Source organism: Myxocyprinus asiaticus, chromosome 9 (genome assembly GCF_019703515.2).
Source record: "Myxocyprinus asiaticus isolate MX2 ecotype Aquarium Trade chromosome 9, UBuf_Myxa_2, whole genome shotgun sequence".
NCBI lineage: Eukaryota > Metazoa > Chordata > Actinopteri > Cypriniformes > Catostomidae > Myxocyprinus > Myxocyprinus asiaticus.
The window spans coordinates 400261-415695 of NC_059352.1; the positions used below are offsets into that span (position 1 = coordinate 400261).

The 15435-nt window shown below is 37.6% G+C and overlaps 1 protein-coding gene across 1 annotated transcript in view; it reads left to right on the forward strand.

The window, feature by feature from the left end:
* The window catches only part of slain1b (SLAIN motif family, member 1b), a 31206-nt gene extending 15771 nt beyond the window's left edge, over positions 1 to 15435 (forward strand). The window contains exons 3-7 of the mRNA XM_051706105.1: positions 4532 to 4645; positions 7616 to 7957; positions 10399 to 10548; positions 12355 to 12610; positions 14415 to 15435. Coding sequence (XP_051562065.1) covers positions 4532 to 4645; positions 7616 to 7957; positions 10399 to 10548; positions 12355 to 12610; positions 14415 to 14490 — 938 coding nt within the window. The 3' untranslated portion in view covers positions 14491 to 15435. The remainder of the gene's footprint in view (positions 1 to 4531; positions 4646 to 7615; positions 7958 to 10398; positions 10549 to 12354; positions 12611 to 14414) is intronic.

Below are 15435 nucleotides of genomic sequence, written 5' to 3' on the forward strand. Positions count from 1 at the left end.
TACATTATTGCACTATGGGGGAGTCCTGAGGCAGTTTAATTATTCATGTGGAAAATGGCCTGAGGGTAAAAACTGTTCTTGTGTCTGGATGTCCTGGCGCTCAGTGCTCTGTAGCACCGGCCATAGGGCAACAGTTCAAAGACGGAGTGGAGTAGGGTGTGTGGGGTCCAGAGTGATTCTACCTGCACTTTTCTTCACTCTGGAGATGTACAGGTCTTGGAGGGTGGGCAAGGGGGCACCAATAATCCTCTCAGCAGTCCTGACTGTCCTTTGTAGTTTCCTTCTGTCAGATTTGGTGGCTGAACCAAACCAGACAGTTATAGATGTACACAGGACAGACTCAATGACAGCCGAGTGGAACTGTGTCAGCAGCTCTTCATGTTCAGCTCAAGGTTGTTGCGACCGCACCAGACGGCTAGCTGTTTAACCTCCCATCTGTATGCAGACTCTTCACTGTTGTGGATGAGGCCGATGACCGTGGTGTCGTCTGCAAACTTCAGGAGCTTGACAGAGGGGTCCTTTGCAGTGCAGTCATTCGTGTACAGGGAGAAGAGCAGTGGAGATAGAATGGATCCCTGAGGAGCTCCAGTGCTAATAATGAGGGTCTTGGATGTGAGTTTCCTCAGACTTACTAGCTGCTGCTTATCTGTCAGAAAGCTGGTGATCCATCGACAGATTGGGGTGGGCACCGAGAGCTGGGTCAGTTTGGTTGAGAGATGATCAGGCATGATGGTATTGAAGGCTGAACTGAAGTCCACAAATAGGATCCTTGCATAAGTCCCAGGTCTGTCGAGATGTTGCAGGATATAATGCAGTCCCATGTTGACTGCATCATCCACAGACCTGTTTTCTCAGTAAGCAAACTGAAGGGGGTCTTGCAGGGGTCCAGTGATGTCCTTCAGGTGGGCCAAAACCAGTCTCTCAAATGACTTCATGACCACAGACTTGAGAGCGACAGGTCTGTAGTCATGTCCTGTGGTTTTGGGTTTTTTGGGGACCGGAATGATGGTGGAGTGTTTGAAGCTGAAGGGAACTTCACACTGCTCCAGTGATCTATTAAAGATCTGTGTGAAGATGGGGGCCAGCTGGTCAGTGCAGACTTTCAGACAGGCAGGTGAAACACCATCTGGGCCTGAAGCTTTCCTAGTCTTCTGTTTCTTGAAGACCCGGCACACATCCTCCTCATAGACTGTAAGTGCAGGTTGAGTAGCAGAAGGGGGGGTTCCAGGAGGTGTTGGTGTGTGTGTGAAGTGAAGATTAGAGCAGGGCAGGGGTGTGACAATGGGCTTTTCAAACCTGCAGTAAAACACATTCAGTTCATCAGTCATTAGTTGATTCTCTACAGAGCGAGGGGGAGGTGTCTTGTACTTGGTGATGCTTTTTAGGCCTTTCCACACAGATGCAGGATCATTTCAACTTTTCAGAGTAGCTTCTTTTAGCCACTCTGATTTCCTTAGTGTGTTTCTGGCCTGGTTGTAAAATATTTTACCTCCACCTTTTCCTGTAAACCATAGTTTATCGTTATTGAATGATAAAAATGTCCTAGTAGGGATGCACATATCCTCACAGAAACTGCTTCCCCTCCTCCCCCCTCCTGCTACTCAATCTGCACTTAGTTCTTGGACCTCTGCTTTTCTCCTTATACATGCTTCCCCTGGGAGATATTATCAGGAATCATGCAATAAGTTTCCACTGTTATGCCGACGATACCCAACTGTATATTCCTTCTTAACCCAACAAAAATTCATAATTCTCCAAATTAGCAGAGTGTATCAATGAAATCAAAGATTGGATGGCCAGAAATTTACTTCTACTCAATTCCAACAAAACAGAGGTACTAATGATTGGACCAAAAACCTCTAAAAGTATAAGCCGCTAAAATATTATTTGACTCTCGATGGATGTACTGTTACATCGTCTTCTACAGCGAAGAACTTAGGTGTTATATTTGATACCAATCTGTCCTTTGAAAATCAAATTACCAATGTTTGTAGAACAGCATTCTTCCAACTCAGAAATATTGCGAAATTACGACATTACATGCTCTCTGTTGCCGATGCTGAAAAACTAATTCATGTGTTCATGACCTCAAGACTAGATTACTGTAATGCATTACTGGGAGGATGTCCAGCAAGATCAATAAATAAACTTCAATTGATTCAAAATGCAGCAGCCAGAGTGCTGACGAGAACCAAGAAATATGATCATATAAGCCCCATTTTATCATCGTTACACTGACTACCTGTTAAATTTCGTATTAATTTTAAAATTCTGTTAACTACATACAAAGCTTTAAATGGTCTAGCTCCACAGTACTTAAGTGACCTTCTGACACGCTATATTCATCACGTTCATTACGATCGCAAAATTCTGGCCTGTTAATAGTTCCTAGAATATCAAAATCCACAAAAGGAGGTAGATCCTTTTCTTATTTAGCTCCTAAACTATGGAATAGTCTCCCTAACACTGTTCGGGATGCAGACACACTCACTCAGTTTAAGTCTAGACTAAAAACTCATCTATTTAACCAGACATACACCTAATTTATCCTTCAACTCACAATTAGTCTGCTTTAGTTAGGTCTTCCAGAACCAGAAACCAGAAACACTGATCGTGATCTATAACTCTGCAATACATTTAATGGCATCTACGCTAATATTATTCTATTTGTTTCCATGTCTCAAACTTGGGACTCCTATCCTGAGGTCACCAGAACCGGCTGGATCCAGCTCTGGTCCTGCTTGGTGTCAGACTCCACTGCTACATGTCTCTGAGTGATGATGACTAAATGCAGCCGGTGCCAGCCAGACATCACTTGAGTCTATGGACTTCAGAGGATGAACTGATGCCAGCTCCAACCGTAAGACATGGGATACTTCATATGTCATTGCCCGAACCTTGGACTTAGGATAGACCTCACCGAAATGACCTGCCGGTTGAACTGCGATGCTCCTCACTGATCTCTGCCTGCATCACCTCGGTCTAATGATGGACTACACTCTTATAATGGAATACATAAACTATCAATTAATTGCCAATAAAACCCTTCATCAGCCAACTAACAAGGACAATGCATCAATGTGAACTTCTGCAGTTAATCCAGGATGAACTTCAAAGAGATTAGTCATTAATCTTACAGTTACTGGTCCTTAACACTAATTTTAAACCATGACCTGCACTATACATAAGTAATATTGTCATTATATTCATGATGTTAGTCAGAGGGGAACTGGCCCCCACAGTGAGTCTGGTTTCTCTCAACGTTATTTTTCTCCATTAATCAACATCTTATGGAGTTTTGTGTTCCTTACCACAGTCACCTTCAGCTTGCTCACTGGGGTTACAAATACAATTATTATTTAATTACTTATTTTTATACACAATTTACAATCATATTTTAATCAAACTACACAATGATCACTCTAAGACTTTATAGATATTACAGGTTCATTTTCTGTTAATGCATGATCTTCTGTAAAGATGCTTTGAAACGATATGTGTTGTGAAAAGTGCTGTACAAATAAAAATGACTTGACAGTATCTGTGAGCTCGTCCAGATTGGTGTCTGCAGCCTCAAAAACACTCCAATCAGTGCAGTCAAAAACAGGCTTGTAGTTCCCACTCTGCTTCATTGGTTCATCCCTTTACAATCCTTACTACAGGTTTAGCAGATTTTAGTTCCTGTCTGTAGGTTGGAAGAAGATGAAACAGACAGTGATCGGATAGCTGCTCGTGGAACAGAGCGATATGCATCCTTTGCAGTGGTGTAGCAGTGATCCAGTGTATTTCTGTCTCTGGTGGGGCATGTGATGTGTTGTTTATATTTTGGCAGTTCACGTGTGAGGTTTGCTTTATTAAAATCTCCCAGAATAATACTAACTGAGTCCGCATGTTGTTGCTCCGTGTCTGTGATGTGATCAGCCGGTTGTTGCAGCGCTGCGTTCACGCATGCTTGTGGCGGGATGTAAACACTCACCAGAATAAACGAGGAAAACTCCTGCGGCGAGTAGAAAGGCTTACAGCTGATAAAGAGCACTTCTAATTTAGGACAGCACATCTTCTTCAATGCTATTACATCTGTAGAGAACTTCACACTGAAGCAGCCATCTGCAGCGCCATCTTGTTGCACTTATATGCACTTATAATGGGAAATTATATTAATTATTCTGTATAAATGTGTATTATTTAAGCTGTAAAAACATACTTTTGACTACTTTTGTACGTAAACGTTGTGGTTATGTGTAATTATTAATGATGATTTACAGATTACTGTACATCACGTCTCTTCCAGGTGTCCTCCTTTTTGTTAATTAGCTTAACTTTTAAATATTTAAAATATATTTTAAAATTTCTCCTTCCCCCATAGGCTTCCATTATAAGTGCATTGCTGTAAACTTGTTTTTTCCAAACTGAGGGATGAGCTGAAGGGATTTTCTCTGGAGATCAACAGCATCATCACTTCTGCTTCCTTCATCTTGAGTTTGTGATGGTGTAGATCTCCAGGTGTGATGTGTGTGTTGTTTTGTCACAGGTGTGTGGAGTCTGTGCTCCGAAGACAGTGATCTGGATGAGAATTCTGGGATTCTGGGTTTTAAACTGGAGGATCTCACAGATGTTCAGGTGATGGCGCGACTGCAGGAGGAGAGTAAGTACACAAGCACACAGTCACAGTCAGTGTTGAGGTGGAACTAAACTAACTAAAAGTATTGACACTACTAATTTTACTACATTTTTCAGAAGTGTGTCGGTAGTTCAGCTGTTTACACAATAGAATAACTTTTCCAGTAATTAGCTACTTTTTACAATGATTAGCAGTATAATTACACTTAACCCTTTAAACTCTGAAGGTGTTTTTAAGGATTTCCTATTTCAGTGGCATACCCAAAATTAAAGGCTTATAACTAAACTAAAACAAGGAGGCTCAAGTGTTTGTATCATTGTAAAGAAAACTTTTCAAATGTTTTAATGATATAGATTATGATACATTCTGAGACTCTCAGTCAAAGAAACTGCTGAAACATCACCAAATGAATTTAGCCAAACATTTACTTTTTTTAAAAATTATTTGACATTATATGTATCTGTGTGTAAATAAGGTGGCTTCCATAAACTGCTTTTTTGTTTTGTTCCCAATCACTTCAACTGTATCTGAGAAAAGATTTGTGTTGATACGACAAAGCAATCAAAAGTTATAGCATTACAAAAATAATTTATCATAGTGTCCAAAACCATCTCCAAACCAATAAAACATAATAACTGTACATAAGAACTAATTACACATGCAAACACAACAATGACTAAAGGTTTGTATAGCATGCAGACATGATTTTAGTAATGAGATTTCACAGAATGAGTTTCATTCTGTGTCATTTGAGTCATCATTGAGTCTGTGTCATGTATTTGGCGCCATCTCCTGGTGGTCATATGTAACATTGTGCTTCATGTGGATTATCTAATGATCTATACATCTGATTATCTTGTGTGTGGACTTGTTTGAAAGATAAATTACCTTTATTTATATAGGTATATATAGGAATTTATAAGTGAAAACGCAGCATATAAGCAACAACAACATATTTGTCAAAGACATATACTTAGCTATTACTCACTATATTTTTGTCTGTGAGTAAAACAAATAGACTGGTTGTATTCTACTCTTTGAGAGCTTTCCAACAACATATGACACATGACTATTTGATCAGTTTGATGTTTTGACTGATTGCAATACAGTGCAATTTTGTATATAAATTATCAGAACGGAGCACTTCTGATTTGTCTACATGCATCGGAAAGTAGAGCTTCTAAACTTTCACCTATATTGTGTTTGTCAAGACTGTAGTTGTCAAAATATTAATAAGGCGTAGATTAAGATTGGCATGGTAGGGACATGTCCCAACCAACATTTGGGCAGTTTTACCACATAGAAAATACTTTAACTGAATACTATGTTTTTATTTTTATTTTAGTAACTAATTTCTCACTATCTATCATTATTCATGTGTAAATTATTGTCCAACCTCTTCTGAAGCAGCACATAAATGGCTTTCTATTTATATGTTGGGTCCAATCCTTGAAATTAATAGATTTAAACATGCATATTTTTCGTGTGCAAATGTTTGCAGTCTAAAGTTTAGATGGTAAGCGCGCTCTTGAGGAAGACCCCTTTAAATGTAAATGACATATACTGTGGATCACAGGTGCAAGATTTTAAGATTCTAGTGTAAAAATATAAGTGGTGTTCAGTTGGGCTGAATGATGATATGAAAGCCTATATTAAATATATCGCAATATAACGCAAATTAACTTGTGGTATTATTTTAACGCATTTATCTGTAAAGTTTATAAAGATGCAGATAGCAGAAAATACTAGGCCCGTTCATATGTGTAATATGACGTGTGTGAGAGACGAGCAGTCATCTCGTCAAAATAATTTAAGTCGGTCAATGTCATCGCAAGAATGTTTGCATTTTTAATGGATATTTTAGATTTTCTTCACACAACGTATAGAATACATTTAGCCAATACATGTTTTATTGTGCACAATGGAGAAGAACATCAGGGTAGAGTGAAAAATATACAATAAAATTAGGCCTTCATGATCGAAATAGTTATTAGTTGTATACCTAAAACCTACCTTGTTCAGAAGGCCTACTGTTTCCGTCTGGGGAAAAATGTAAAGTGTCAGCACTCCATTCTCCTCATAAGTTATCTAAATATGTTATACAGGAAACTCAATGTAGATTTATTGAATTTTATTTTGACACATTAATCTTATTGCATTGCAATGTGTATTGAATGAGCTGAATTAGTAAAAGGAATATTCCGGGTTAAATGCAAGTGAAGCTCAATCAGCAGCATTAATAATATTGATTATCACAACAATTAATTTCCACTCGTTCCTCCTTTTCTTTAATAAAAGCACAAATGTGTGTTCCAGTGAGACACTTATAATGGAAGTCAATGGGGCCCATTTTTGGAGGTTTAAAGGCAGAAATGTGAAACTTATAATTTTATAAAAGCACTTACATTAATTCTTCGAATAAAACTGTATTATTTGAGCTGTATAATTGTTCAAAACGTCCTTTTTGGGGTTCATTGACATTACGTCATCATGGCAACAAAGTTTTAAAAAGTCTATAACTTTCCACAGATGCGGTTAGTAAGTGATTTAATCACAGTAAAATCATGTTAACACACATATTGTTTATGTCTTGTGTCTATATTTTTGAAACAGTGAGTATTTTAATGTTTACAGATTGACCCCATTGACTTCCATTGTAAGTGTCTCACTGGAACACACATTTGTGCTTTTATTAAAGAAAAGGAGAGACGAGTCGACATTAATATTTGTGGTGATCAAAATTATGACACAAATACTGTCGATTGAACTGAACTTGTATTGAACCCAGAATGTTCATCACTATGTTTTTGTTAAATAAATGAGGGTGTTTGATTGTAAATACTGTAGAAATGAAACGATATAATCTGAATTAATTGTCATATATATAAAAAAAAAAATATAAAAAAACATTGTTTTTTGATGTAGCTACTTTTTATTAGTAGGCTGTCGTAAAACGGCTTCTTCAGTCTGAAGTTGTGTTTATTTTCTCTGCAGGTTTACGTCAGGATTTTGCCACAACCTCCTCTTCCTCATCTGTTAATAACCGACACAGCAGCAGTTTTTCCTTTCAGTTCAGCCAGTGGAGCGAGTCACACCTGGATGAGGAGGATGATGATGATGATGAAGATTACGGTCAGTTGCCACCACCACAGCCGCGTCTGAGTCGTGCTGGAGCCGTTCAACGCGGTTTACTGCACTCGCACACGTTCAGCAGCATCAGAGACTGGACACGTGGCTCCTCATCACCCTCCACCCCCACCGCACCCATCACACCACAAACCACCCCAACCACCCCAGTGTACTCGCACGAGCAGACCGGCCTCAGGAGCAGCTCAGGTGAGTCGTGATGATGTCACAGCTGGATTACTCATGACTAACTACAGCCTGAACTGACCTCAAACCTTAAAAATGTTCAGCTGCTGCATTACAAAACTGAGAATGTCTGTATGTTTATCTATACAAATATATATATTTCCAATTATTTTACAATTCAGTTTCAAAGACAAAACCTACTAATGCAGCAGCCACATCACCCTGTAGCTCAAGACCGGTTGCCCACTGAAGATAAGCAGGGTTGAGTCTGGTCAGTACCTGGATGGGAGACCTCCTGGGGAAACTAAGGTTGCTGCTGGAAGAGGTATTAGTGATGCCATCAGGGGGTGTTCACCCTGCAGTCTGTGTGGGTCCTAATGCCCCAGTATAGTGACGTGGACACTATACTGTAAAAAGGCACTGTCCTTTGGATGAGACATTAAACTGAGGTCCTGACTCTCTGTGGTTGTTAAAAACCCCAGGACACTTCTTGAAAAGAGTAGGGGTATAACCCTGGTGTCCTGGCCAAATTCCCCCCATTGGCCCTTCTCAAACATGGCCTCCTAATAATCCCCATACATGAATTGGCTGCATCACTCTACTCTCTCCTCTCCATCAATAACTGGTGTGTGGTGAGTGTACTGGTGCACTATGGCTGCCGTCACATCATCCAGGTGGATGCTGCACACTGGTGGTGTATGAGGAGAGTTCCCTGTTCACTGTGTAAAGTGCTTTGAGTGTAGTGTCTGAACAGCACTATATAAATGTAACATTCATTCATTAATACATTCATACTTATTAGTCATTCTTTGATTCTGTGTAAATGAAATGCTGCATCAGAGATCTCAACTGAATATGTGAATATTACGATGTTGCTGTCGTTGCATTGTGAATGCTGAACATTCATCAATGGGAGACTTTCAAAATATAATCTTAAATTATAGTATAAAGGTTTCTGACCACAACAATAATCCTTGATCTCACATAAATACCTAATAACTATAGGGATGAATGTTTAGAATAGAAAAGCATGTTAGAATTAATGAGTTTATCTATTTTTACACTATGATTTATTGGATTTAGTTCACACACACACACACACACACATGTGAGATTTGAGGATGCACTTCTCTCTATAAACACAAACAGAATGTTGTTTCTTTAAATCAATTTAATGTTTGTGTTTTCTATGTTATTGTGTTGTATTTCCTGTGTGTATTGTGTTTGTAAACTCTTGATCCTCTGCAGATAAACTGCTGAAATCAGTTTCAGAAATGTTTAATGTTTTTGAGGTATATTTGTTGTTTAATGTGTAAATATTTATAAAAGTATAAAAGTTTGCCTCATCTTTGTTTTGCTTGTTGGCTTGTGTGTGTGTGTTTGTGTGTATGTGTGCGCCCGTGTGTGTGTTTCGTGCTGGAGGGTTCTTCATTGTTGATGTTGTTCTATAAAGCTTAATATAAACACTGTCTGAAATCATATTTAAATCCTGATTAGATTAAATCAGATGTAATTTGGGTTTAATGTAATTACAACATTTCTAGTGGGTTTTATGGAGTATTTCTGTTAACCCTTTAAGCTCGGATGGGCCAAGCGGGAAATAAATATTTTAAAATATTAATACCTACAGTCTTGACCAACACAAATAGGTACCGTTTGAAAGCTCTCAAAGAGTAGAATACAACCAACCTATTTGTTTTACTCACAGACAAAAATATAGCGAATAATAGCTAAGTATATGTCTTTAACAATTATGTTAGTGTTGATTGTATGCCGCGTTTTCACTTATAACTTCACGAAAAATAAACAGAACATAAAATATCACATATCATTGCTTGGAGCAGTGGTTCTCAACCCTGTTCCTGGAGCCCCCCAACACTGCACATTTTGTATATTTCCCTTTTCTGACACACCCAGTTCAGGTCTTGGAGTCTCCATTAACGAGCTGATGAGTTGAATCAGGTGTGCTTGATTAGGGAGAAATCCAAAATATGTAGTGTTGGGGGGCTCCAGAAACAGGGTTGAGAACCACTGACTTAGAGGATGTGATTATCTTTCAAACGAGTCCACGCACAAGATAATCAGATGCAGAGATCATTAGATAATCCACATGAAGCACAATGTTACATATGACCACCAGGAGATGGCGCCAAATACATGACACAGACTCAATGATGACTCAAATGACACAGAATGAAACTCATTTTTGTGATTTTTCTGCAGTTTCTTAGGCGGAGAGTCTCAGAATGTATCATAATCTATATCTTTAAAGAAATTGAAATGTTTTCTTTACAATGATACCAAACACTTGAGCCTTTTGTCGAGTTATAAGCCTTTAATTTTGGGTATGTCCCTGAAATAGGAAATCATTAAAAACACCTTCAGAGCTTAAAGAGTTGAGCATCTTGAGTGTTTGTATGGATTTCTGTGATTGGCTGAGCTAACAGGAAGTGATGTTTCTCCAGATAAGTTGAGGAGGAGTATGCCCAACCTGCTGCGAGCTGCGAGCGTGACCAGTGTTCCGATCCCGGCCAGTCAGATGACTTCATCTCCGTCCATCCGCAACAGTCAAAGCTTTGATTCATCCAGCACACTGACGAGACTGCAGACCGCTAGTACGTGTCAAACACTTCTGACACACTGACAATCACTCACCCTCATGTCGGTCCAAACCATATGACTCTTTCTTCTGTGAAACACAAAAGGAGATGTTTAGCAGAATGTTCACGCTGCTCTTTTCCATGCAGTGAAAGTGAATGTGGACAGACGCCATCAAGCTCCACAAACGACTACAAAAAGTAGCAGTATATTGTAAGTCTTCTGAAGTCATATGATAGATATGTGTGAGGAACAGACTGAAATTCAAGTCAGTATTCCTCAAATCTTCCCCTCTGCCGTAACTGTCAAATCTCATTTGCACTTCCTCTTATTCAAACTTGGCACATCAAGATGCATCACACCAGGAAAAGAGCAGCATGAACATTTTGCTAAACATCTCCTTTTGTGTTCCACAGAAAAAAGAAAGAACATACAGGTTTCAAACAACATGAGAGAGAGTAAATGATGACAGATTTTTCAGTTTCAGGGTTCCCATAGTAATGAAAATACCTGGAAATATTTTTCATTATATTCACCTTTCTTTTAAGCGAAACTACTTACCAACCTTGAATCTGGACCACTTCCGGTATCAGCCATTATGCTGCTTTATATTACAGGCTGGCAATATATGTCATCATATTATTATCATTAATTATGATTTTCATAAACTCATTAGTTTTGAATGCATATAGTTTTACCGTATATCACATTTTGCCATCGTTTTATCACACTGTTGCACAGGCAAAATAAATGAGAGATCAGGCGCTGACAGGACAGTCCTCCTCGCCGTCTGACACGCCTCCACAAACTTTACACAACCAGCAGAGAGCAGAAGGATGCCGGGAAAATGCTGCTTTAACTTTCTTTGCATCAAAACTGCATCTTGTTTCATCTTGGCAAATTAATAAATGCATTTTACTCTCCGTTCTTGTCAGAGAGCATGCTCTCTTTCTTAGCTGTGTATAGTAAACATTCAGCATGACTTATGAAACATCACCTTTGGAAATAAATAAAGGCATCATTGGAGGTTATGCAGGTACATATAAATGGAAGTTTACATGGAGACAAGAAACACTGCATCATCACGATCTTGGTAAAGAAAGAAGCAGATTTTATTATCATCTCTTCAATACAACACACATCAACAAGTGAATGATTTACTGACTCTTTTACTATAAATGATGTTAGAAAATTATCCAACATTGGCACATAATTCTGCTGTTCATCCTGTGGTTGTGTGATAGTTTATAAACGTATATCACTCATTTCTGGTATTATTAACCTTGTTTTAATGTATTAAATAGGGATTCCCTGGCCTGAAAATGTTATTGAATTTCTGTAGTAAATATATTTTTTTCTAGTAATGCTTTTTCATCGACTAGAAATAGCTTTTTGTGAGCACAATACTCCGTTAAAGGATAATTATATTATCAGATAATTACAAATGACTGAAAAATTTGTGGAAAAGTAATGTAAATTGATGGTCAAAAGGTGGAAACCCAAAATATTCTTTTAAATCTGGACAATAATTATTACCTGATTGATTATCAGTATTTATTTATATTACTTATTTGATCAAAAATGTTAAAAAACAAACAATTACACAACAGTAGCTGACAGACTGAACAACAACAGTTTTGGTGGGGAAAAATTACATCTTGAAAGTCACAAAATAGTGCTTTAAAATCAAGATTTGACTGCCATTGTTTTCTAAAATGTTACCCCAAATAATCAATATTTTTGTTGCTTTCTAAAAACACGTTTACAGAGGAAACAGAAAGTTCCTGATGTACAGATCTGATCGGATGTGTTTGTGTGTTCAGTTCCGTCTCCTGCACAGCTGCAGAATCGTGTTCAGAGTGTTGGAAACTTCTCGTCACGTCCGACTCTGAAAGCCACCGCATACGTCAGCCCGACCATCAAGGGTTCATCACTCATGACATCATCAGCCAGTTTACAGTCTCTGTCCAGCAGTAAGATGAGCGGATCACAGATACCAGCACGCAGTGGACTGCCACGACCTGCATCCTTCATAGCGACCGGCTCCAACCGCAGCAAACTCAACACACCTGTGCGCAGGTGAGAACACTCACTTCACATATCACTTATCAATTTGTTCACTGACGTTCTGGTTTAGTCCTAAAAATCCAAACACAGTCTTAAAATGAGTTGATATTAGTTATGAAAATAGGTTGAGATGAGTTGATAAGAGTATGGATGAAGTGACGTTAACCCTTTAAGCTCAGATGGGCCCACCGGTCAAAATATTAATAACTACAGTCTTGACAAACACAAAATAGGTATCGTTTGAAAGTTTAGAAGCTCTACTTTCCAATGCATGTAGACATTATGACCAAAACTGAACAAGTGCTTTAAAATATGCAGACAAATCAGAAGTGTTCAGTTTTGATAATTTATATAAAAAAATGTGCACTGTACATATTATTGAAATCAGTAAAAACATCAAACTGATTAAATAGTCATGTGTCAAAGAGTAGAATACAACCAGCCTATTTGTTTTACTCACAGACAAAAATATAGCGAGTAATATCTAAATATATGTCTTTGACAATTATGTTGCTGTTTCTTATATACCGCGTTTTTGCTTATAACTTCACGAAACAGAACATATCATATATGATTACTTGGAGGAGGTGATTATCTTTCAAACGAGTCCACACACAAGATAATCAGATGCAGAGATCATTAGATAATCCACATGAAGCACAATGTTACATATGACCACCAGGAGATGGCGCCAAATACATGACACAGACTCAATGATGACTCAAATGACACAGAATGAAACTCATTCTGTGAAATCTCATTACTAAAATCATGTCTGCATGCTATGCAAACCTTTAGTCATTGTTGTGTTTGCATGTGTAATTAGTTCTTATGTACAATTATTATGTTTTATTTGTTTGGAGAGGCTTTTGGACACTATGATAAATTATTTTTGTAATGTTATAACTTTTGATTGCTTTGTCGTATCAACACAAAATTGTTTCTCAGTTACAGTTGACATGATTGGGAACAAAACAAAAGCAGTTTTTCTGAGCTATCATATTTACACCCAGAGATATATAATGTCAAATCAGAAAAATAAGAAACAAAGTTAATTTTTGGCTTAATTTATTTTGTGATTTTTCAGCAGTTTCTTTGACTGAGAGTCTCAGAATGTTTCATAATCTATACCATTAAAAAAACTGAAAAGTTTTCTTTACAATGATACCAACACTTGACCCTTCTTATTTATTTTGTTGAGTTATAAGTCTTTAATTTTCTGCATGCCACAAACAGGAAATCTTTAAAAACACCTTCAGGGCTTAAAGGGTTAACCTCCTGAGACTCGAGCGGGACTGCTGTGTGCATTTTCCATTTCCCTTTTTGATTTGTAACTAGTAACACCTAATAAACATGCAAATAAAAAAATAAAAATAAAAAAATGTCTAGAGCAAATAGTTTTCCTTAAAATGTATGTCCTCATATGTGGTCAGCGGGACTATGTTGTGAAATTTTAAATAACACTAAGATATATAAAGTCAGATTTATTCATCAAATAGTTTATTATGTTTCCAGGAGTGTTGATTATTCATGATTTTGAGATGCTACAGACATTACATCAGAAATGATCATAATTAATTCTGATTCAAAGTAATGTCCAGCATCATCCAATCACTGTCAATCATGTTAAAATAAAATGATACATTATAAATTCCGTTTTTTAAGACTAATTCTTTATAAGTTTTAAATATATATATGTAGGATTGTGTATCATCCTTTTTCATCCATGATGTCATTTCATTGTTATTGTCTAATTTATCGAACCTCTCTCTCTCTCTCTCTCATTCTCTGTATTTCTCTCTCTTCTCTTCTGAAGTTTGCTGACGCCACCAAAGAGTCTGGCGACGCTGAGTGCGCTGCGTGATGGAAGCTGGCGTGACGGCTGTTACTAGCAGCGGTGAGATGTGGGTCAGTCAGGGTTTAACTGGAATAATGAAGCGGCTGGTAAACTGGATGGGTGTCGAGCTCCCTGCTGGTCAGGGTTGTTCACTATCACCAAGTGTTCTTGACGAGGGTCACTGACGCTGGTGCTGTGTGTGTGTGAATTATAAGAGCTTCCTGTTTATATAAGGGCCTTTCAGAGCAGAAATGAATTCTGTATGCAAAAATAAACACCGCTCTTCTTATTTGTGTGAATGAAGCTTTATCATAGTTACAACTGAATCACAGACATGTGAAATAAACGCACTGCACCTCAAAGCATCATGTATTGTACATTTAGAGAATTGAGCGATTAGTTGATTCCCAAAAGAGGAAATGCAAAATATGCTGCTAAACAAATCGAGCTGAAACAAAAGAACTTGTCATGGTTTCTACGATTGTCTAAATTCGGAATATTATTCTAATACCGTATTTTTGTGATTTCAAAAGGTTTGAACCAAATTTCAACATGTTTTTAACAATGTACAGGTGCATAACTCTTTCAATGTGAATATGTTTGTATGATTAATATTCCTTTTTAACTTGATAATAAATGACAAACTCATTATGTGAGATGAAAACACTGATACTGTTCGTTTGGACCAATTGCTGCACCATTTGTAAAGATGTTTCAATAAATGGATGTTTTGATTTATTGTTATTAATTTGGTGTTGCACTTTCACTCTTAAAGTTTTTATTGTTTTGTTGAGTTCGTTCTGCACTGGAATAAGGATGAATTTCATTGGCCACAGATGTAGCATTGTACTTATTTAAACGTTTCTCAAGTTGTTTTAGTTGTTTGTTTTATTTTGTAAAAATGTATTTCCTATTATGTAAAAAACATTTAAAAGATAATTCATTTTATTTATTGCACATTATTTCTGTACATGCGTCACCTTTATCACTGATATTTTAA